At 41.2% G+C, this 24,565-nt stretch overlaps 1 protein-coding gene across 3 annotated transcripts in view; it reads right to left on the reverse strand.

The window, feature by feature from the left end:
* cacna1bb (calcium channel, voltage-dependent, N type, alpha 1B subunit, b) overlaps positions 1–24,565 on the reverse strand; it is a 219,325-nt gene that overhangs the window by 102,162 nt on the left and 92,598 nt on the right. For all 3 annotated transcript variants that reach the window (XM_035991388.1, XM_031277458.2, XM_035991390.1), the window contains 6 exons: positions 10,683–10,786; positions 6,841–6,956; positions 6,602–6,691; positions 3,412–3,501; positions 596–817; positions 384–496 (listed from right to left, as the gene is read on the reverse strand). In XM_035991388.1, coding sequence (XP_035847281.1) covers positions 384–496; positions 596–817; positions 3,412–3,501; positions 6,602–6,691; positions 6,841–6,956; positions 10,683–10,786 — 735 coding nt within the window. The remainder of the gene's footprint in view (positions 1–383; positions 497–595; positions 818–3,411; positions 3,502–6,601; positions 6,692–6,840; positions 6,957–10,682; positions 10,787–24,565) is intronic.

Consider the following 24,565-nt stretch of genomic DNA (forward strand, 5'->3'; position numbering starts at 1 on the left):
CCGAACCCGTTTACAGCCCGACATTATCCAAATGTGCGCACGCAAACAGCTCTTTTGCCTTTAGTCAAGAATGAGTCATTTATACATTTTTTAACATAATTTATTCATGACTAACGTAGGCTATAGGCCACTTGGAAGTGGGAACAAAGAAATAAAATAAGTCCTCCAGAGGCCAGCCTCCGTTTCACCTCCTCAGCATCCATTTCCACGCTAATCGAAACGCATCACCTGACCGCTCATTCACCGCGCAAACCGGAACGCAAACCGGAGCGCAAGCCCGAGCCCAGCCCGGCCCGAGCCCGGCCCGAGCCCGTCGGGCAAAGATCTTCAGCTCTACTTCACACTCTGTGTGTGCTGTTGAAATTGGTGCTGTTGCTACTTACCCCAAAATCAAAGCAGTTAAAGGAGGAGTGGAAATAATTCCTCACTCCGATGCCGTACATCTTTAAGCTCATCTCAGTCAGAAACAAACCCAGGAACACAAACTCTGCTGTGTCTGTTTTCAAGATGGAGAGAGTAACAAAATCAAGAGAAACTAGTTTTAGCATCAATAAGTGTGTGGGAGTATGAGTGTGTATTTGTATGTGAGACTTACAGAGGGCCGTTGTAAGCCACTCGGGCTGGTCATAGTGGACTATGGCCACACACAGAGTGTTGAGGCCCACCAGACACAGAACAATCCAGTAGAAGCTCTGAGCTTTCACCATGCGGCGGATGAAAAACCGGGTCCTCTTCTCTTTACGCCGGAAGTAAGAGGAGCTGTCCAGCTTACCGCCGCTTTTCACACTGGTCCGACCAAACGGAGAACCAGGAGGAGCTGAAAGTGATTACAAAGAGGGAGGAAATGTGTGTAGTGTTAAATATTTGTCAGTGTTTCACAGTGTGTGTGTGTGTGTATATATGTGTGTGTTTTCCTTGTCTTCTCCCTGCTACAGTGATGAGCCGCATCCCTGTCATCGCCCCACTCATCAAGATCATTATTATATTAATATGTTATGAAGTTTATGCATATGTCTACAGACCAAAGACCAAACATTTTTTTCCTTTTTGTCTTCAAACTAACCTGCTCGTACTGAGGTGGTTTAATTGAGGATGTGTTTAGGAAAAAGAAGTAGTGGAGTCCACTTTTGGTACTTGAATTGAAATTGTACTTGCTTTTATTGGATATTAGTAGGTTAGTTTAGGACCACCAAAAGACTGCTCCAAAACTAAAACTAAACTAAACATAAAAGAACTCATGTTTTGATTTGGGCTCTTTCATATATATTTGAACCTAACCCCAGGCTGAAAAGCAGTGTTTCACCACCCTCTCTGGTTTAAGTTCCAATTCTGTTCTTAGCTCTCACCACAGGGTCAGCCATATGTTCCCACAGCCCAACGGTCCCACAGCCCTATGTTCCCACAGCCCAATGGTCCCACAGCCCAATGGTCCCCCAGCCCAATGGTCCCCCAGCCCTATGTTCCCACATTTTTAAGAATTTTTCTTCCACTGAAAATAAGGCCCTATGTTAGGGTTAGAGTTACATTCCATCTGTAGTCCATTGCTACTGGATAATAGGTTGGGTGTAATTGGCTACCAAATTGAGAGAAAGGGGGATAAAATCTGATACAAATTTATGAAAAAGGAAATGTGGGAACATAGGGCCTAATTTTGGAAATAAATCTTAGAAATGTGGGAACTGTGGGAACATAGGGCCTAATTTTGAAAAGAATCTTAGAAATGTGGGAACATAGAGCTGTGGGAACATAGGGCTGTGGGAACATAGGCACGCTCCCTTCACCACACCTAACAGTGATGTCACGGTGTACTGGCCATACTCTGGAGTACACTTCTACATCAGTGCAGCAAGGTGAGAAGTTAAACCAGCAAAAACAAGATATTAAGGTGGTGTTAGGTTGCTCTTAAAAGATGTTCAACCCCATTCTCATATCTGTACGCTAAACGTGAAGGAGGAGGTTAGCTTAGCTTAGCATAAAGACTGGATGCAGGGGGAAACCACTAGCCTGGCTCCGTCCAAAGAAATAAAACCCCCCACCCACCGCACCTCTAAACAAATGAAATGTTTTCTTATTTGGCAAATCCATACAAAATATTAACTGTAAGAACAAGAGGTTGTGGTTTTACAGGGAGTTATGTGCTAGGTGTATTTCTTTCTGGTGCCTTCCCTCCGGCCAAGGAATAGTTCAGCAACTCCCAGTATAACCAGTTTAAACTGTCTTTGATTAATTTGTTTTTACCAGTAATGTCATCCACAACTGCTCGTAGACTGCGAATTAATATTTAAGCTTCCCTAAATGTATATGTTCATACACAACTGAACAGTTTTCAGTCTCCACCTGCTGATGCTATATTCCTCCTAAGAATGATGTGCTGCACCCATGCTGCTCCATACCCTACTCTTTTTTTCTGCCAGCTTTTCCAAGCTCCACCAGGATTGCACCTGTGCCTGCGGTTATCGAAACTGCAAAATTGTGTTGCCAACACCCACACGTTTGTGTGCAGACTAGATTTGTGCTACAATTGCGCTACTACCCAGTTACAGAAAATTAGAGCTCAAGGACCTCGAGGTTTTTAAAAACAGAAGTGTAACAGTATAGTTGGGTAGGGATCCATTCCACTTTAAGTCTGCTAAGAAGCACTAAAAGATGTTTGTGGCCAAAACTTTTACTGAGAAAAGTAACAATACGTACTCATGGGACAGAAAGAAAAGCGTAAAATCATCTCAACACTCCTTGAATTTTCCTTGCAGCTGCTCATTAAAAAATATGCACCTAATACATTTGTGCAGTGCAGCAGGACTGCAGGCATCATGCGGAAAAGATGAGAGATGAAATTTAACTGTGCAAGTGCATCTATTCCCCTGCCACTTAATTTTACGGAAAACAGTCATGAGATGAGATAGCAAAAAAGGCAGTTTAGGCAACAAAATGGTTTCAATTGCCATGCTTATGCTCATTTCCAACCTACAGAGACAAGCAATTGCATGTTGTCTTTGTGCGGGACCATGAAGTCCATTAATATTAAAAAGTCTAATTCTAATATGCTGCAGGTGATTCTCTTGCTATTTTAGGGCAACAGTCTAATTAGAAAAAGTTAATTAAACTTCTTTTCCCTCAAGGTGAAGTGCCTCTACAGCCAGGAGAAGGAGCTTTAGGTCTCCAGATCCACATGGTGCTGAATCTATTTCTGTAATGTATTTGAAGTTTGTGTGAGATTTCTAACATTTTTATATATCTATTTTTTATCCTGTTGAGGTGACAAATGGAGACCAGAGAGTCAGAGGGCATGGTTATGTCCCTTGTAGAAGAAAAGCTTTTGGGGTGGCTTTTATTGTAAAGGCCGAATCTGTGAACAGACAGCATGTGAAGGTGTGAGGTGAGGGGCTGCCGGCTGTGGATAAAAAGACTTACGAACAGACGAAATGTCTGCGAAAGGATCCTCCCCCTCCTCAGCACCAATCAGGTCGTTTTTACCTTTCTTGACTTTGCCTCGTTTCAGGACTGTAAAAAGAACAGCACAGACAGAAAGGGGGAAATAATCATATATGGTACTTAAGATATACATATCTGTGAAAGTGAAGATGTCAATTATAGCATGAAAAACAAGCATTTTAAAATTGTATTTCAATGGAACAACCCTCATCACCTCACAGGATATGAGTGTGTGTATGTGTGCGAGTGTGTGTGTGTGTGTGTGTGTGTGTGTGTGTGAGTGAGTGAGTGAGTGAGTGAGTGAGTGAGTGTGTGTGTGTGTGTGTGTGTGCATGAGTGCATGCTTGCGTTTGTGTCAAAGTGTAGGGTTGAGCTAATTGGAAACTATGAATAGCAGGAATCAATCATGTTTTTCATTTGGTAATTTTCTGCCTTCCTGCCTTGGAATGAAAAACTGCCAGCCCAACATGAATGTAATCGCCACGTGAGCAGCTCTGTGTTACCCGAGTGGTGCTGGGAGGCTGAATCAGGCAGCAAAAACGAATGAAGCTGAGTAACACTTAGAAAATATCTTTCTTATCAAATCATTTTTCAAACATTTTTCACGTTTATTGAAATGTTGTCACAGGAACAGGGCTGTAACCAGGTTCATTTAAAGGTACCCTGCCACACGTATTTCATTACTTTGTGGTAATGTCTGAAGTTCTACCATGGACTCTGTAACATTTTTTGTAGAAAAAATGCCTTGGTTACCTTGTTTCAAGCCATTCTAGCGTGGTATAGAAAGCCTGCAGGAAGATTTGTGCCAGTTCTCATTAATATTCAACGAGCTAAGCTGCTTAACTCTGATTGGCTAACAGCTAGCCTATGAGAGCCTGGCTATCAGCATCCTTTACCCAGCGCAACTGGGCGAGCTCATGAATAGTAATGAGCTCAGGCAACACCACGTCAGACTGACCAGCTTTTGTAATTGGCCTGATTTCTCCGCTTATTTCTTTTCAGTGGCTAGAGCTGACAGAGGAGGTAGCAGTTCATTTTCACATTCATGACATAACACAAACACATATGGACCTAACATATTTCAAAAAATGCAAGTAAAAACGGTTTTGTGTGGCAGGGCACCTTTAAAAAAAGGATTTTTTAATAAAAACTCAACTAAACAACAAAAATGACATTATAAAGCCACCTACACATGATAAGAAATGTGCTCTTTGTGCATCGCTAGGTAGGACGCAGAGGCGAAGCCGCCACATGTATACGTCATCAAAGAGCGCGCAATGAAGCTATTTCTCGTTGCTAGGCAATGACAACAGCTGCAGTCAGACCATTTTATCTGAGATAAACCCATAGACTGTATTATTTTACTAACATAGTTTATTTTAAAGATATTTTATTTACTTTATATACAGTTTATGGTGAAATTGTATCATGTATTTACAAACGTATATATGCATGTATTTGAATTGAAAAGAATGCCCTGGCAATTGCCATTGAGGTCAGACAGCGACGGAAAAAAACGGCAATCAAAAAGAGTTTGGGTCATGGATGTATTATATTAACAAGGCATGGTTAAGCTGGGAAAATATTCTGAATATAACATACAGCGTTGATTTTTTGGGCCTTTTTTTAGGTGGCTAACATACATTTAGCTGCAGCCCCCGTCCACAGCAGTACATTGCTTATCTTCTGTGTCGGTACTCCTGCCTGCTTTTTCAAACTGGGGACACCACCTGCTACTATAGGTAATAAACTGACTATGGATAAGTACAGTACCTCATATAACCCCACTTCAGAAAATCTAAACTATCCCTTTAAGAAAGAAAGTTACATTTGTGTTATGTTCAGTGTTTTCATAGGATTTTTAGCATATTTAAAGAATTTTCAAAAATCATACAGATTACACATTTTAATCTTGAAATGAAATATTCTGCCTAAAGGATGATGTCCTCAATTTCTTATCTCCAAAGACTAGGTAAATGGTGCATAAATCATTTTAAGAGAAAGGGTTTTAAAAGTACCTCTACTGAATCAGTCAGTCAACTATGATTGGCACTTTGCTCCACTATTCATACCTGTCATTCATCTGATGAAGGCAACTCCATATGTTCTGCTCTAACAACATCAAAGTGTTTTTTCTCTGTCTGTGGACTCTGTTACTAATTGAGAAAATAAGGAAGCTGGGATGGAATCATCAGCATGGATGAGTTTCCAGTTTGCGTGTGTGTGTGTGTGTGTGTGTGTGTGTGTGTGTGTGTGTGTGTGTGTGTGCGTGCGCGTGTGTGTGTGTGTGTGTGTGTGTGTGTGTGTGTGTGTGGGGGGGGGGTTCTTGTGGGTGGGTTGGGGAGCGTGGTGTTGTGAATTTACTTGAACAAATCCAATCAAACTAAAGCTGTAAATCCCACTAATTAACCCTTGCTTTCACACCACACCTAATGGAATGGCATCATGGTTGAGAGAGAGAGAGAGAGAGAGAGACAGACAGACAGACAGACAGACAGACAGGCTAAGGGACTCACAACCATTAGGGATTTGTATAGTATTGGATAGTTATTATGTAAAATTGCACAGAATTGTAGTATATTATATAGCAATCTCAGTACAATATAGAACCTGCATGACACGGGTATTTTATACAAATATGATCTGTATATTAACCTTCTGTAGACTGCTCTTGCAACAAATTAATAAAGCAAATAATCAATTAAATAAAGCAAATTGAATTGAAATTAAATTAAGACAGAGAGAGAGAGAGAGAGAGAGAGAGAGAGAGAGAGAGAGAGAGAGAGAGAGAGAGAGAGAGAGAGAGTTGAATAACAGTGGGCTCCTTTTCGACAATAAAGGCAACAAAAGTAAAGAGCGAACACCTACACATGTAATACTGTAATGTTCAACTCCATTAAAATGAGTATATTTTCATAACTGATGATTTAAGAGTGTCAATTATTTTCCATGAAATGGCTCAACAGAACCCTGAAATATTTCGGTACACAGATGATCAAAACAATACAGCAATTCTGACTGTATCGATTTAATTCCATTGGACAGGTATAAGAGAACTCCATCATTGATGCGGTAAATCAATCTTTTCTTAGATGGAAATGATGAACTGTACCTCCTGTGGTGATTGGCCATGGTAAAGCAGGCAACAGATACTCAGCCTTCTTTTTACCTGGGAGGTTTTGTTTCCTCTTGTACCACGCACCGTCCAGCGGGGACTTCTCCTCTGCAATCTCATCCTCCTCCTCCAGCAACACCTCCTCTGCAGCCAGAGATAGAGAGAGAGAGAGAGAGAGAGAGAGAGAGAGAGAGAGAGAGAGAGAGGGGAACTTACTTTCAATTTGTCACGTTTTTCTAACACAACAAACACATACATGCCAGCTCTCAAACTGTTTCAGCGATGAGTCTAACCTGCTTTGCAGATCCACTCCAAGTACCCGGTGAGCTCTCTCTCGATCTGCTGCTGCCTCCGGAGCTTCAGGAACTCCTGCCTCTTCTCCACACGCTCTCTTTCTTTGGCAAATTCTCTGTTGAAACATTTAGTATATACAGGTATTCTCTACGCGCAGAAAGATTGCACAGACATTTTTATCACATTTGGCATTATTGACTTAAAGATATAAAAAAAAATGTTTTGGTGTCAGACATCTACCAGCAGAGTACCTGCAGAAGTACATTCACAGCAACAAACAGGATTATGTGAATTACAAAACCAACTCATTTGTGAGACACTGTATCATGGGAATGAAGGAAATAAGAGGTTTGAGCGTTTATCTGAAAGATTTTTAACTGTGGAGGTCAGATGACAGCAGGGCAGCTGAGAGAAGAAAAAGGGCCCTGGGCAAAGCTGTTAGCAGATATTTATAAAAAAGTGTACACATTGAAATGTGCGGAGGCAGAGGAAAAGCAGCAGAGTGTGATGTACTTGACATGACAGATCAGACATGCATCACATGTAGGACTTATGACAGCATACTGTATGTCCTTTTATAGAAATATAGCAATATATTGTGACATATGTTCTGGGACGTCAATTAAAAATTTAAAGCTGAGATCAAATAAACAGATTCATTACAGTTAATTAAAAGGATTGTTCAACATGGGATATGTCAGGCCCGCTGCCTCTGAGTAGCTGGTATCTGCTGTGTTCTCTCTGTGTCTGTCTGTGTGCTAATTGCATGTGTTAGAGTGGTATTTCAGGAAGTCTATGTGGTTAGTTTTGATAAGGGTCAGAACTGCTATGACATATGACATGAGGGGGGCGTGTTTGTGTGACGCTGATTTAACCCGGCCCAAGCGGCAGGTGGGAGACATTGGGATTGAATCAGAAAGCAGAACGCTACAGGCCACACATGCTGGAGACAAACATTTTGGAAGACTGATTCTTATTGAAAAGACGTTTTCGTTTCCCACAACACGGCCTTTTATAAATACACCTATTAAAACCTGAACTACAACACGGAGAGTGTGCTCGCGGAGAAGTCAACAAGTGACGCTGGAAAGCCCACCCAGAGCGGAGGTTGTCTCGACGAGGGAGACGACAAAAGCTAGAAGGCCCGGGGCGGCCTCTAGCTCACACAGTAAGTGTTGGCTCCATGTCGGCTGAGTCCTGCAGCGGCGTGGGTTCGAATCTGACCTGCTGCCCTTTGCTGCGCGTCATCCCCCATCTCTCTCCCCCTTTCCTGTCTATCCACTGTCACTATAAAAAAGGGAAAAGCCCCCCAAAAAATAATCTTAAAAAAAAAAAAAAAAGCTAGCAGGCCCGGCTCCGGAGCAGGAATTGAAAACAGTGGCTCGGTGAGTCAGTTTAACACAGCACAACCCCTCTTAGGTAGGAGAGTATACACTCATCCAAGCCAGTTTAGGTCTCACTTTCATGTTAAACGCCTTGTAACACAGGAGTGGAGCCAGGTGTACGAGGGTCAGGTGTCCAGCAGCTAGTCACGTTCTAGCCACTCAGTTCCTCTGTTTGCTTGTACTGTATATATCGTTCATTAACCCCATCTCTTGTGCCTGCAGTTTGCCACCTGGACCGGACTCTTGCCACCACTCAACTCCTGCCAAACACGGACCAAGGACCTCAAAGAATCGGATTTAACTGGACTGGAAATCACTCTCACTGGATTACTGCCACAACCCCCCTCATCTGCCCCTCTGCATTACCCCGCTCACCCTCGGACACTACTCGGACCTGCCCCCCCTGAAAACCTGGACTCTGCCCCACCGCCTCAGTATTTTCTAAATAGTTGTTATTATTTACACTCCTGGCTCTGAGTACTGTGTCTGCATTCGGGTTCTATTTGTCATCCCACCATAACAGTAAATACGCTTTTTTGTTTTCTTGGCGATGGTTAGATGATACCACTCTCATATGCATGCTGAACATTCTAAATATTGTAATATCAGCCTATTCTTGAAGGGCCAAAAATGAAAGTGACCCAACAGTGATGGAAGAAGACACACTTTTTTTCTTTCAGTGTTGAAAGATATATTAGATGTTGACTATATTTTCCAGTAAAGTTAGCATAACCTTTGTCATTTTATGACAATCAGAAAGATGAGATGGGGAAATGAGAAAAAAAATTGTTGTTGTTAATGTTACTGATGCTACATGTGGTAGATAGATAGATACTGTATTGATCCCCAAGGGGAAATTCAAGGTCCCAGTAGCTTAAAGACATCACACACAACAGACGTTAGACTAGTAGACAGTAACAGTACAAGCATGGGACAAAAAGAAAATTACTCCCAGTCCTTATCTTGCTAAACAGGTTTTCTAAAGAATGGCAGGGACGCTCCTTTAGCACTGGGCTTTTTCTGACCACACCTTTGCTTTTGAGGAGACAATGGGCTGTGAGACAGCAGGTGAGAAGAGGCTCTTTGCAACCACAGACACAATGAGATGGACAGATGTCAGATCCAGCGGCACACGGGACCAGGGTGATTAAAGCTACAAACAGAGGCCTTTTCATGACACGAGAGGATGACAGGGACAGATGATAAGAGAGAGAGAGTAAAAAAGAGAAGTGAATAATCTGCTGATTTCCTCTCACAGGTCACGACATAACCTTCTTCTCCATTGTAGTACACAGACAGGTGGGCTACTGTCTTGAAGCCCTAGTCTATGAATGGTGGACAGCACACACTCCATGCACGGTTCACAGACCGTAAAATGGCCACAAGCTGAAGCAAATACAGAAGTGCCTTCAGATGCAGTATTAAAATATTCTCAAAACAGAGTCTAGTAGAGAAATCATGTTCTCAATTTAACTTCTAATTTGTGTGAAAGTTATTGATCCGTTAATACTGCTTGTGGCTGAAAAGTTCTGTTTTTAACCAGGAGTTTATGTTCCCAATTAACCCCAAACGTGTTGATTACTATGTGTTTAGCACAGTTCTGAAAATGTTCCCAGTTATAGAAAGCGAAGAGAAGATTGGGAAGAAAATACAAATATGCTGCTACAGTAATTATAAACCAAGTCCAACTAAGTAAGTAAAAAAGACATTTATAACCTTACGTCTGGAAAAAAATAACATATGTACAGAAAGGGAAGCAAGAATTATTTGGGAGGATTTGGGGAGGATTTAATTTGTTGGTGAAATGTATGGCGCTAACGAATGAAGAGGAGGGTTGAATGCTGACTAATGTAAACCTCGTAATGTGAGCTAAAACTGTAATACAATGAGACTACCTTAAATTTAATTGACAAAGCAGTCATTTGATATATCATTTTTGGAATGACCGTATGAAATGCTATGAGAGTTTTTTTTTATTTTTATTTAACTTCTTTTGACTTATGTTTGCTGTTCCTGTTTGTCTATTAAATTTTTGTTTTTATCATGTGACACAATGTAGACTTGAGTGGTTAAAGTACACTTCTGTAAGTTTGGAACTGCACAATGTGCACACGTGTTTAATTGTAAAAAAATGTTAATAAACATATATTAAAAAAAAAAAGATATTTTAATCTGTTTGCAATGAAAATGCTAATTTTTAAATGCAATCCTTGTTCCAGATTCGTGCATTGTTGTTCAATTGTTAGACATTTATCAATACATAAACTAAACACAAAACAAATTCAGGGCTCTCCTTTGACAAATTAAAATACAATGCAGATTCTCCCCAATCCTGAGATAAATAAATAAATAAATAAATAAATATATATATATATATATATATATATATATATATATATATATATATATATATATATATATATATATGTGTGTATTTATGTTAAGAGCTGACTTACCCTGACAGAACACCTAGCACCAGGTTGAGCATGAAGAAGGAGCCGATGATGATGAGAGGGATGAAGTAGAGCCAGTTCCAGGTGTTTCCTGCTACATCATTGGTCTGGACACACAAACACAAACACATGGTACTTTTAAAAACCAAACTTGTTTGAAAAACATATACCAACCATTCCGTATATAAAAAATAAATAAAAAGTGACATATCCACTGAGCTTGATGTTTTTATACGAGTTGACATGATATGGTTATTCCACCTCTGTTATTCCCATGAGTCATCGCTGGCTCTGAATGATCAGTGAGGAAAAAAGCAAACGCTGCCTTATGATTTGGACCCATGCATCATGCAGTTGTGGTGTGACAGTTTACTCCCACTCTCAGCTTACTGTGCTGCCACACACACACACACACACACACACACACACACACACACACACACACACACAGAGAAGGAAGTAAGAAGATAGTTTCATCTTTTCTAAGAATTTAAAAACAAGTCATTAACACATCACCACATTAATATCACACACATTACACCTAGCACAGATACATGTGTCTGCATCAGTAATGCGTAAGCATATTCATAGTCAGGAAATAGATCATCTCATTTAAAGCGTAACTCTCGCCAAAATGCAACCTAGGGTCTTTTTGTGAATGTACCCGAGTCAAACTTTCGTTTAAAAGCATATTTAGGACGGAATCGCCACTTTTAAGATTTACCGTATTTTTGTTTTTCGGTCAAATGGCCTTTTAAATGGGAGTGCTAGGGGCACTTTTATGCTAGCCTCAAAATAGCTATTTTTAAAACACTAAGAAGGCTCGACACAACATGAAACTTTGCTCCAAGTATCACCAGGAGCTCTACACCTTAACGAAAGCATTGAGAACATTGTTTGTGCACCCAGAGTTTACTAAAAAGAAAGGTTTTGAACAACTCACCGTAGGTCTTGTTGTTTCCGGCCGCAGCCATTTTATCAGTCAAAACCAATCAATTTCTGAATGCAACATAACAGGGAGGAGAGTAAAGATGGAAAGCTCCTAAAGCTTAGTTCTATATAAATGCACGGATTATTTCTTGTTTTGTCGTTATTGAAAAACAATATTGACCTCGTAGTTGAAAAAGGAGCCTCATATGGAGTCCGTTCATTCGCATTCGGATATCAACTCGTTTTGACTGCCGAGGTGGTAGTGGCCGGAAACAACAAGACCTACGGTGAGTTGTTCAAAACCTTTCTTTTTAGTAAACTCTGTTTACACAAACAATGTTGTCAATACTTTCGTTAAGGTGTAGAGCCCCTGGCGATACTTTGAGCAAAGTCTCATGTTGTGTCGAGCCTTCTTAGTGTTTTAAAAATAGCTATTTTGAGGCTAGCATAAAAGTGCCCCTAGCACTCCCATTCAAAAGGCCATTTGACCGAAAAACGAAAATACGGTAAATCTTAAAAGTGGCGATTCCATCCTAAATATGCTTTTAAACGAAAGTTTGACTCGGGTACATTCACAAAAAGACCCTAGGTTGCATTTTGGCGAGAGTTACGCTTTAATGTCCAATTTCCCACTGCTGTGCTGGTAAAATGGGGGGAACCAAAATGCAAAAAGTCATCAGTATGAATAAACTCCTGGATTGTCGGGTAGTTTCATTTTCTTGAGCTCAACTTTTATAATAACTTGTGTAATGTTTCATTACTATATCATCTGTACGTTTAATTTAAGTTATGAAAAAGTCATCTTGGTAAGTAAAGCTGACAGTGTATGAATGGGTTTCATCCAACTTTCCCATTTCCCATTCACAGCTGTGAATAACAATGCATTTTTTTTTACAAACTTGCCTGACTGAACAAAAACACGTGCCAACGTGCCTCATTAGAAAAATATTGACAACTTTTATTTTCGAAAGGAAGCAATTAAAGAGTCTCTCCGTCATCTCTGAGAGCTTCTTACCAAACAAACCCACCAACAAAGAAGAAGCTAAGTCTGGTATCACGGCAAAACAATTCAACACCAGTTACAGCTCAGAAACATCCACTTCCAGTAAATGGCCCCGAGACAAATAGGTGTGACGATTCAGTCCTCCAATATGAGCCGTCATGGCTGGGGCTTGTTTAAATAACCTTTGAGACTGAGAAGTGAGAGGAAAGGTGCCTGTGACCCCTCACATCACAAATACACACACGCACACACACACACACACACATTGCTTTTTATGTAGACATTTAGTATGTGGACATTAATATGCTGCGCTCACAGCCTCCACTCCTCTGGGAAGACTTTCCACCAGATTCTGGAACTTGGCTGCAGGGATTTGCTCCTATTCAGCCAAATGAGCATTAGTGAGGTCCAACTAAGGCTTGGCTCACAGTCAGTGATCCAGTTCATCCCAAAGGTGTTGGATGGGGTTGAGGTCAGGGCTTTGTGCAGGTCAATCAAGTTCTTCCACACCATTTCTTTGTGGACCTGTCTTTGTGTGGCATTGTCATGTTGAAACAGTGAAAAAGGTGTTCAACAAACTGTTAGTCTGAATCAACGGAAGAACATTTCCAGGATAAAGCTGTCAGGCTTTGCCCCTCACCTTCCTCTCTCTGTGTGTTGCCATTCTCAAAATCCCTTCGTTACAGGAAATAGCAACAAATTTTGAGCCAGCAAGCTACACGCTGAAAATGGCAAGTTTAGAAGAAAATTTGGATCGTGCAACAAGGCAGGCCTGCTTGGTTCTTTCAGGGAATGATCGTAAAGATTTAGAAAGAATATGTTTACAGCATTTAATACCTAACCGGGACGTTTTGGGACCGATTGGTGGGGATTGCTGTAGACGAAGTAACGTTAAACACAGAGATACACTGGTAACAGCAAATGACATTTAACCATGTATCCAGCTAATTTAAATAGCTCATCTTACTGTATTGTTGAACAGTTAACTTCATTAAATAATGCACGTGGCGTTTTCTTTTGCGGGGTGCAAATGTTCCACCAAAACAAGTTCCTTCCTGAGACTATTTTGCAGATTGTGATTGGTTTAAAGAAATGCAAACAACCCAGAGAGTTTTTTCTTCTATCCTAGAATGTGTGTGTGGTGTAGCCGGACCTTACTCCACAACGCTGTGGAGATACTTACAAACTGTTGACACAAAGTTGAAAGCCCACTGTTGTGTCCTTCCCACAGGAGTGTCCACATACATTTGGCCATCTAGACATCTAGACTCACCCCATACTAAATTCATGTATGGAAGGAAGGTTTTTACTGGTACCATTTTCCTAAACAGCTTTTTCACAGCAGACATTTTGACTTGTCATAGCAGAGAAAGCACAGGTGTTACTAAGGGACAGTTCGGTATTTATGGAATGGACCACCGGAGGAAAATAGGGGAGGGTCATGTCTTTTTATTCTTTGTTGAGGGGAGGGTCATTTTTTGTCTAGGGGGGAGGGTCACCCAACTTTTGTATTTGTGAGAACAGCAACATTTCAAAGTGGCTTGTTTGGTGTATATTTATCCATGTAGCTCCATGTAGCTCTCTCAGTCTCGGCCCCTATCGCTAGCAGATGGGTCCCTCCCTATTTAGTCAGCCAGACAATTTGGGCTGTAGCTTTAGAGACCGTGGGATTTCCCAAACTGAATAAATTCCGCTCGCACATATACACACAAAACTGCTTTGCTAGCTCCATCGTGTTGTAACTAAGACATCTGATGAAAAAATAATTTTATTCACTAGCATGATTGCCGTACTGTTTAGTTCAAAAACATCCAAAACACCGTACGAAAACATAACGGACCAGATGCAAGCTTTTATTTTGAAAAGTCAAAGCTTGCGGACTGCACCAAGCCGGGAGGGCATGAGACGGGAGGTCTCCAGTCTGCAGCCATACCCGACTCAAATATCTTTTCGGTCCTGGTGATATTATATATATATGACAGCCTTTTCAAGGCATTTGAGAAGGAAGGAGTGGTAGCATGCAAGCTCCCAAATTGACGCTCGTCTGAGAAATGGAGTTTTGGATAATGTTCAGCTTTGGCAGCTTATATGCTAAAATATACAATGACTGAGGAAGCCTAGAGACGAGTCCATAGCAACTAGTGTTGAATTTGTTATTACTCAGCGTGCTTTGCTGAATGGTCTCAATGTTTTATTGTTTTATTTCATATTAATACTAGTTTACTAGATGAGTAACTTAGTATTTGAAGTAATGCAGTTATGCAGGAAGTGTGCATTTAGTTTCCATGCTTATAGTGTTTCCACAACAATGTTAGTGAGTAAATCTACTGAAATGGCCACCACACCATAACAGAGGAGTGTGATGCGTAAGATGAGAATGCAGAGGTTTAGTAACATATGTCATGGCTGTTAAAAAACAGTGGCTGTCTGTATGTCTTTGCCAAGCACAAACCAGTACAGAAGGCATCAATAAATTGTTGGGGAGGGTCAACCCTTTTTTCCACATCATTTTGGAGGGTCATCCAAAATGTATTGTTGGTGAAGGGAGGGTCAGGTCTATTTTGACTAAAGATCCCAAAACTCTTCCGGTGGCCCATGAAATAAATAACAAACAGTCCCTAACAGCATTAACAAAGGCTCTGCTCTATTTAAGTGTCCCAATAAGCCATGACAGCAACACAGTGAACCAACATGCACAATAGCAGGACCCTGCTACGTTTTGATATCAGCATTGCCCAAAACTGACTGTGTACTTGTGTACAGAATGAGCAGCAAGGCTGATTTTCATGCTTGTTTCCCCCGGGGGGTTCTGGGAGTCAGCACCCTCTGTGTCTGAGCGTGCTCCCACACAGCGGCCTGTTAGCGGAGGACAGACCTGTGGACTGATGGGCTGTGTGAAGCACAGTGACATTTTGCAGACGCCAGTGTCGGAGCGCTGGCTGTAATTGTGATGGGAGGCTCAAGGCGGCTGAATCAGCAGGCTGCAGATCTATATTATGCACCCAAGTATGTGAAATGAACATACACACACACACACACACACACACACATTCACGGTAGCACGCCCTCTGTCTCAGCTGTCAGAGAAGCAGCAGCCCACACACTAGGATAAATGGCTGGCAGAAGCTTCATTGTGTTGCTTGGCATCAATTCTTTTTCTACATGTTCAACATCTCATCATGTCTTTCTCTGTGTCTCTCCCTCTTGCTCCCCACGTTTAGTTAAAGGTCCAGTGTGTAACGTGTTTAGTTGTTCATTATCAAAATCTGTGTTGCCCGTTCACAAACTTCATGAATATTTACCTCCACTATCAATTCCAAGTATTCCTTTTGGCTTGAAATTTTACATTTGCATTCACATGAACTGGGGTATACGCTCCATATTCATGCGCCATCTTGAAATACTTTGGCCGGTAAGGGACATACAAGACATACTGCTCCGCCTTTCACGTTTTCGCTGTCACATGATAAACTCACAGGTGCTGCTAATGCTGCTAATGGGTATCGTAGCTTCCTGGCCCCGGGCAAGTTTGAAGAAGGAAACACATCCAAATTTCAGGAACAGGAGTCTTCTTCTTCACCCAGAAAAAGAAAAAGGATATTGAAAAGGGCAAGAGACTGGCTTTTTGAAGCGTGAAGGCTACCGTAGCTGTAATACGTACTTTGAACTGCGTGGTGGGAGAGAGTCGATTGTGATATATGATCTCAACGCTAGATGGGAGAAATTCCTACACATTGGACATTAAAGTCCCCATTACATATACATCCTCTCATCTTCTCTCCCTCCTGAATCCAGTTCAATTCAGGGAAGTATAAGGACATGTTCAACAGTTGGGAAATGTGCTCATTTGCTTTCTTTTCAAGAGTGAGATGAGAAGAGCTACATCAATCTCATGTCTGTCAAAGTCAAAGCTGGAGCCAGGAGGATGTAAGCCTAGCTTAGCATAAGCAGGGGGAAACAGCTAGCCTGGCTCTGTCAGAAATTGATTGTAAATAGGCAACAGTTTGCTACCACATTCGCCATATCAACCTTATGAGATGGTAAAAGCCAATGTTGTGTTTACAGCTGTTCGGTTAACGCAGGTAAAAAAAATTCCTTCACATCTAATGATCTGTGTAATTAATTAGCTTTTTTTTGGGCTCAGAATTAGCAGCTCTCTTTTGGGTTTGCAGTAGCAGCAGATTTCTTACTTCTTCTCTCTCTGGGGAACTCTGGATGCCTGGTGTGGAGGAGAAAATCAAGTGGGAATGCACTCAGTCAGCTTTCAGTCCCAGTCAGCTGGTGAGGAGGGAAGACATTTTTTTTTTCTCCTGTTTGACGCGGCCTTAATTCTTCAGCTGACTACTCAGACAGGCGAGCTGAGTTCAGTTGAGCTTGTGCAAATTTTTCAACACTGCGGTGGCCTAGAGTTACTGGTTTTCTCAGATTTAAGTGTTTGAACAAACTAAACGCAATCGAGCACACAGACTGATTTCACACTATTCGTGAGGACATTAAGGTTTTTGGTTGCTTATTTTTCAGAAGGAAAGTTTAGGATTTTTTTTTAATATTACTTTGACTATTTAAAAATGTGCAAATTAGATTTAAAATCAACAATACAGATGAAGATTTGCAGTAGGGCTGCACAATTTATCGTATATTAATCGCGATCGCAATTTTGGCTTCCCACACTTGAATGAACATGATTGACTGCAATATTGTTTAAAATGTGTTTTCTGCTCATACAAACTTCTGCTGCATATCAAATCAAGTCAGGGTTTCTACCAGTCAACAGCTTGAATTGACTCTCTGCCGGATGTGAAAATGACGTAGATCTCGCTGGCGTGCCAGGATTTTCTATTTTTTTTCAGTGGCGCACAACAAAGCAGAAACAGGAAGCATGGATGAGTTTGAGGGTAACCGGATGCCAGGACTCTCAGAGTGACTGCAAGTCTCTCTTGTAAACTTACTGGGTTAAGATGAGTTCTTATACGGTGAATGAAAGGCTTGATCCGACGAAGTAGGTCATCGAATCAAATCGAAGCATTGATGTCAATGCTGCTGCCAATTCTGCCATTGTTTACTTTTTCTTCTTCTTCTAGTCTGTAGAAATAGCAAAGTTGGTAGCCTTTGCTCATTAGCAACAACTCTGTTCAGGAGAAGACTGCAACTAGTGTTGCGACCACCACGCACGAGTATAAAGAGTTATGGCGCTCCTATGACATCACAGGTCGGCTGCGGCGAGTATACCGGACGCCTTAGACTTCAAGTCTGCATGATTTTCTTTTATGCATATTGAATGTTACAATTTGTTACTTTTTTTATCAATGTTGAATGTTTATAATACATCTCACCAAAAGTCTCTGAGGTGGCTAAGGTCAAAATCATGATGCCCCTACAGTTCTTTTTACTTTAAGTCTCTTTTTTTTGGCATATTACAACAAATTGGAAGATGGGAAAAGCAGTATTTATACTATATTTTACAGAGATTTTTGTATAAAGAGTATAAATAAATATAAAATTACAATCCCCACAGCCCTGCTTTGGACCTAACCTTTAAGTGCACTGGGTATAAAGCCATGCAATGAGATTAAACTACACAGAGCGCACAGCAAGAGGGCAAATACAGGGCATATGGCAATCAAGGCCACTGGCTATACTCATTTTGTTCATTACAAAACTGCTGATGCATTATGTTGCCTTTAGCAGTACTTCTAATGACCCCATATGTTGTTTAACTACTGCAATGACAGAAGAGTAAAATGTAGTTATGAGTATAATGAGATAAAGATCTATTTATTCAGAAGCACTGAAATAGTATTAATAACCAACATGAAAAGCTAATTATAGTACTTTTAAAAACCAAAGTTGTTTGAAAAACATATACCAACAATTTCATACAAAAAAAACTAAAATTGACATATCCACTGAGCTTGATGTTTTTATACGAGTTGACATGATATGGTTATTCCACCTCTGTTATTCCCATGAGTCATCGCTGGCTCTGAATGATCAGTAAGGAGAAAAGCAAACACTGCCTTATGATTTGGACCCATGCATCATGCAGTTGTGGTGTGACAGTTTACTCCCACTCTCAGCTTACTGTGCTCCCACACACACACAGACACACACACACAGACACACACACACACACACACACACACACACACACACACACACGCACGCACACACGCAAAAGGCCAAAGAGGCAGGGGAGGTTAAACGGAGAACCGTTGAACCATTCAGCTGTTACTGACACACATTAATAACAATACAATATAGTGTATGTATTACATCATTAGAAATATATTTATTTCCAACTTTAAAGTGCTCATATTATGCTTTGTGTCTTTTTTCCCTTTTATTGTGTTATATATCTTTTTTGTGCACGTTATAGGTTTACAAAGTGAAAAAGCCCAAAGTCCACCCCAAAGGGACTTAACCATCTCCAACAGAAAACACTGTTCACAAACTGCTCCAAACAGCTCTATTGTAGTCCAGCCTTTACTTCCGTGACCAACGTGTGTCACTTTGTAACACGGTATAATGGTCGCCTAGCTGCTAGCGTAGCACGCCCTCATACTCTGCAACTGACTAGCTAGCAGTGCTTACTTAGGTACTGCGCATGTGCGACTCCCAACAAAGATGGACTTCTCTTGCAGTGTTAAAGCTTTAGTGCGTAACTTTTTGATATTAATGAACATCCGTTACATTCAAGCCATTGCCAAATAAGTTGCTACGAAGCTAATTAAGACTATCAGTTCCACATAACTCTCTGTATTTCTCAGTATGGCTATGTTCAGAAGATTGTGTCATCCGGTGACTTTCGCGCGCAGAAACTCAAGTGAAGATAATGACCTCTTCTGAAGAGTCCATCATGTTTTTTTGACTACTAGCAACTGTGTGGAGAAGGGGGTGGGGGCTGTGCGCGATCACGGCACATACAAGGCTTGTATCATGTGGACGCGCCGACAGTGTTGTTGTCATTACTTATAATTCCTCATGGGGGCGGCAGAAACAACGCACTATAGCTTTAAGCCTGAATATGACACAGCAGAAGTAATTAGGGCCACGTCTAATTTGATGGAAGCCTTGAGGTTACCAGGAGAGACAGAGGAAATGTAATAAAATCACGGGGCATGAAATGAAGATGGGCACATTATCAACGCTTAGAAACCACCCACACATCCTGCTGCTGCTACAACAGTGTCACTTCAGTGCCAACTGTCTCAGAGCTAAAACAGCATTCACAGTGTGAATCAGTGCCAGTCTTTGCTGTCTTTAGTAGATCACTGCTGTGGCATTTCTGCGAAAAAAGAGTGGAGAGTGAAGACAGATGGACATGGTGGGATCAAGTCAAGATGGTAACTGAAAGCTGTAAATGCATTTGTGTTTTGAGGTTTATAAAAGTCTCTTCAGAGAAATTGTACATAAATTGTCCTCACTCAATATGTTTGTTTTTTATGAATCTTTATTGGATTTAAAAAAAATTTAACTTTGTAAATTTGCTATGAGGTGTTTATTTTGCATATTAAAAACACAAGTTAAAGTAAGCTATGAAAATCAGTACAAAAATCTGGATGATTTATATCTTGGCTTGTGGTGTGATGCATAATCAGCAGCTCATTTTTTACCTATTTTTTGTTTTCTGAGCTGTGTCTATTGCATGAGTCCCTTGCTTACTGTAAATGGCATTTAGGGCGCTTTCACACCTATAGTTCGGAGGACTCGGTGAGATTCAGGAGTAAAGTTGCAATACTGTTGCAATTTTCATTTGGTTCGGTTTGCTTTCACACTCAAACGCACCAAACACTGTAAACACACGTCCCAAGATTGAAACGGTCGCATGTTTATTGGACAGAATATCCGAAACTCGCCGACACTTCTGGTCTCAGAAATAATAGAGCAACACCAAACTTATTACGTCTTGGGTTTTCTGGTTCTGCTATAGTGTTTCTAATATTTTAGAAGAAGGCAAACAATGAGAGCAGCTGACAGACAGCGATTAAAGAATGGAGAGATGATGATGTCACACAGACGACCAGCGATGTATAGCCTATGGATCTGAAAGTTATCATCCCTTTAATCTAGGGATGCACCGAATCCAGATTTTTGGGGTTTGGCCGAATACCAAATCCACTGGTTAAGATTCTGCCGAATCCGAATACCAAATCCTACTCCCATCCTCAGTCCATTAACACAGTAAACACATCAATGAAGTAAACAATGTCCACAGCCTCTAAAATAGTTAAATGTAACAACTTAATGTTGAATTCCCATGCTTTTTTCACATCGTAGGAAAGCACATCGCTATCGCCAGATGAGTGACAATTTTGTTTGACAAATTTTTCATGATGTCACGTTGGCATGTTGGGTGGGTGACATTAGAAAGCTAACGTTAGCTAACGAGCAGCAGCCGGCCGTTCGGTCGCTCCGCTCCCACTGTAGGGAGACTCATTTACCGAGAGAACGGCTGACAGAGAAGAGAAGCACTGTTACACAAGTTTTTAACTGTGACTGTCCTTCCTTTGCCGTACCTGGTGTTGCTGCGTTTTGGCTGCTGTCTGTGGATTCCTTCACGCGCGGCTCGTATTCTTTCGGATGTTTCATGCGCAGGTGTTTTGGCAGCGGCGATGTAATGTATTGTTTGGGGTCCTTGCCGCCGCGGGACAGGTCGGCATTGCAGGTTGGGAGTGTGGCTCGGCTTGGGTCGCCTTCTTTTGGCTGGGGGTGCTGCCGGGCGGCGCCTTTTCTGCTCGTGAGTTCCATTTTCACTTTCTCACAGCCTACTGCATTGAACGGTCCACCTAAACACCTTCCTGTAATCAACGGCGGCGCCATTACGTCGGTGCACGTAGTGCAAGCATAGGGTTCGGTTCGGTGGAAAAAAATTCTAAGGTTCGGCAGAAACCCGTCAAAAAGGCCAATATTTGGCCGAATCCGAACCCGAATCCTGGATTCGGTGCATCCCTACTTTAATCATATATAAGTCCGTATATGTGTGCAAGATTGAAATTGCTGGCTACTTAATGGTTTTTGGTTCACTTCCTGTATTTGGGTCAGATCATGTTCTCACCTGAAGTGAACCAAACTCTAGGTTACTTGGAAGCGAACTGAGACCCCCGTTTTCAAGCGGACCAGAGATTGTTTGATCCGCACCAGAGGTTGGATGAGCTTTCACCAACCCAAACCAACCGGACTATCAGACCAAACGCTCCAGGGTTCTAAAACGGACCAAACGAGGTAGGTGTGAAAGCAACCTTAAAGATGCTGACACACCAGGAAGATCATCGGCCGTCGGTGCACAGACAAGCTAGCTGGCCATCTCCCGGCGTCCGCTGTCTTCCCAGCGGGGAGTAAAGCAGAGGGACTGTAGGCTCTGTGCTGCCGCTGGCTGATTCGGGCAAACACTGTTTTGTTGTATGTATCATAGCAACGGTTTGTATATCTGGTTTTCCTTTTTGAGTGAATACATTACTGCCGCCCCAGCCTCCACCTTCCTAGTTCAGAGTCCTAACATGACTCAAAGTTTAAAATAGTTTTCAATGTCTTTCTTTTGGCTCACTCTTTTAAACCCAATGGCATGGCGATCCCTGTCTCAGCTTAGCATGCTGCTTGGCTGGTCCAGGGAGCATTATTAAGAGTGCAGCCATCAGCGCCAAGCATAACTGTATATCCATTTATTGCAATAAATGGTTACATCTATGACGAATGTGTTCCTGACTAAAACATAAATTTGGGTCATAATTGCTGCTTGAACAAACGACCGTGGGGGTGTTTTTCAGGGGAGGACAGTCTCCTGAAGCCACAAAAGGTTCACATATGCAGTACAGCGCCTCAAGACCTAGCCGGCTCAAATGGTTCTAATCTTCTCTTTCATTTTATTTTTATATATTTTATATTTTATTTATCTTTTTCTGTATTTCTTCTTTCCTGCTTTTTTTTTTTTTAATCCTATAGTACAGTATGTAAAGTGTCTTCGAGAACTTTGAAAAGTGCAATATAAGTCGGATGTATTATTGTATTATTATTATTATTATTATTATTATTATTATTATTATGACCTGTAAACAGACTTTGTTGTGTAAAATCAATGGCGTTCCCCTATAAGGTGTGGTGTGCATTTCATCTCAAAAACAGCTTGGCTAAGGTTAGGGGTTTTGGTCAAGGTTACAGTTAGTTCATCTTTTTTTAAGACTGGCCTTACAAGAAAAACAACAGCATTTGTCATGTGTTCAAATGTCTAAAACCAACTATGTTTACATTTACCTGACAAGGTTCTCTATAGGCGTTTCAGTTATGACCGTTTGTTGAGAGCAAAAGCAGAAATAGCGTGATTGTCATTTCAAAACCTTGTGGGAAGTGATTCAGAGTGGATGGTTGACCACTGTTTGTTTCCTGTTTCCTACCGACATGATCTCTCCCTAACCATATTTCCCTAGCCTTGACAAAAGCAGGACACAAAGGGACTCCAATGAGAAAATGATGTCAGAATGAAAAAAAATCTGATCTGATGTGTTTGCTGCCAGCTGGTGATAACATGGCAACAGTATCTAAAATGGGATCTGAAGGTGAAAATGAAGGTGAACATGTTTTGTGCTGGAGAGAGATAAATGATATGGCATTTTCTGTTTTGGCTCAGAAGCATTTTAGATGATTTATCGTGTGCAAACATTGAAAAACAGTAGTATACTATACAGTATATAAAAAAACCATAGAGTGGATGTAGGGTGCCAGGGTATTCCACCATAATCTGGCATCCAACATTCTAGAGTTGCATATTTGTAACATCCACCGTGTGATTTAGCTGCTAAAGACGACACCGATGGTAGGATATTTTGCTCAAGTCAAAAGCTCTGCAGTGGCTGACAACATTATGATCATTAGCATAAGCTGAAATCTCTCTGAATTTGCACTCCCTTCTTTTTTCATCTGCCTCTTTCGTGATTAAAACATCAAGGAGCGTTGACTCTGTTTAGTGACATTTTCTCCTTCCCGGGCTCTCTCACTGGGTGTGAAGACTTGGATTTCATCCTGTACCAGGACATGCTGGCTTGCTGTCTTCCTGGGCACAAGAGCAATTTGTTCAGAAAAGGTCATCTCCCCATTGATTTAAATGAGAGTGGTGTGTTGACGCATTGTGGGTGCTGCAGGGTGTCTGAGAAAACATTAACGTCACCCAACAAAACAAAAATACCTAATCAAGGAAATCGTTTGTTTAATAATGTCTTCCAACAGTTGAGTCAGGTTCAACAGGACTATCGTTGTGCCAATGCAGTGGTATCATTGAAATGAACAAAGTGTTACTCTCAGTCTGAACCAGGCCTACAAGTATTTGGTAACACTTTATTTGAAGGGGTGTGCATAAGACTGACATGACACATGTCATTAACATGAAGGAGTCTTTTTGAATGTTCAAGACTGTTATCAGTACGTGTCATTTGGTAAACAATCACACTTAATGCAAAGTTAGCATTGTTTGAGATGTTTTTGTTATAACAACTTGACATTATCTATTTAGCTTAATGTGTTACTACATTAAGTGGTTGGGTTTTACATTGGCTGTCATGAGACCATTATAAATGTGCCATGAATATTTTATCCTTGACCTCAAGTAAGGTGGAACCATTTGGACTTGTCATTAAGATGTCATAAAAGTTATAAGACCAGTTTGACGACAGTGAATGCAGACGCGAGGTGATTTAATGAGTTTTGGACAGATAATGTTACTTGTTGCTAAAGGAACCGCTAACTGTAGTTAGCTGCCGTTAGAGGGTGACACGGGAATCAACTGTCGCTCCGATGAATGCCCCCCCCCCCGAAAAAAAAAATCCTGTCCCGAGAGAAAGACTCCCAAATCCCGTCCCGCTCCCGTTTCGTTCCCTATGTTGTCTAAAGTTATCAGACTCTGTTGCCCCCCTGTAGCATTTAGGCTACACTATACATGCATTACCTGCAGGCCTAGGCAATTTCA

Source organism: Sander lucioperca, chromosome 14, assembly GCF_008315115.2.
Source record: "Sander lucioperca isolate FBNREF2018 chromosome 14, SLUC_FBN_1.2, whole genome shotgun sequence".
Lineage (NCBI taxonomy): Eukaryota > Metazoa > Chordata > Actinopteri > Perciformes > Percidae > Sander > Sander lucioperca.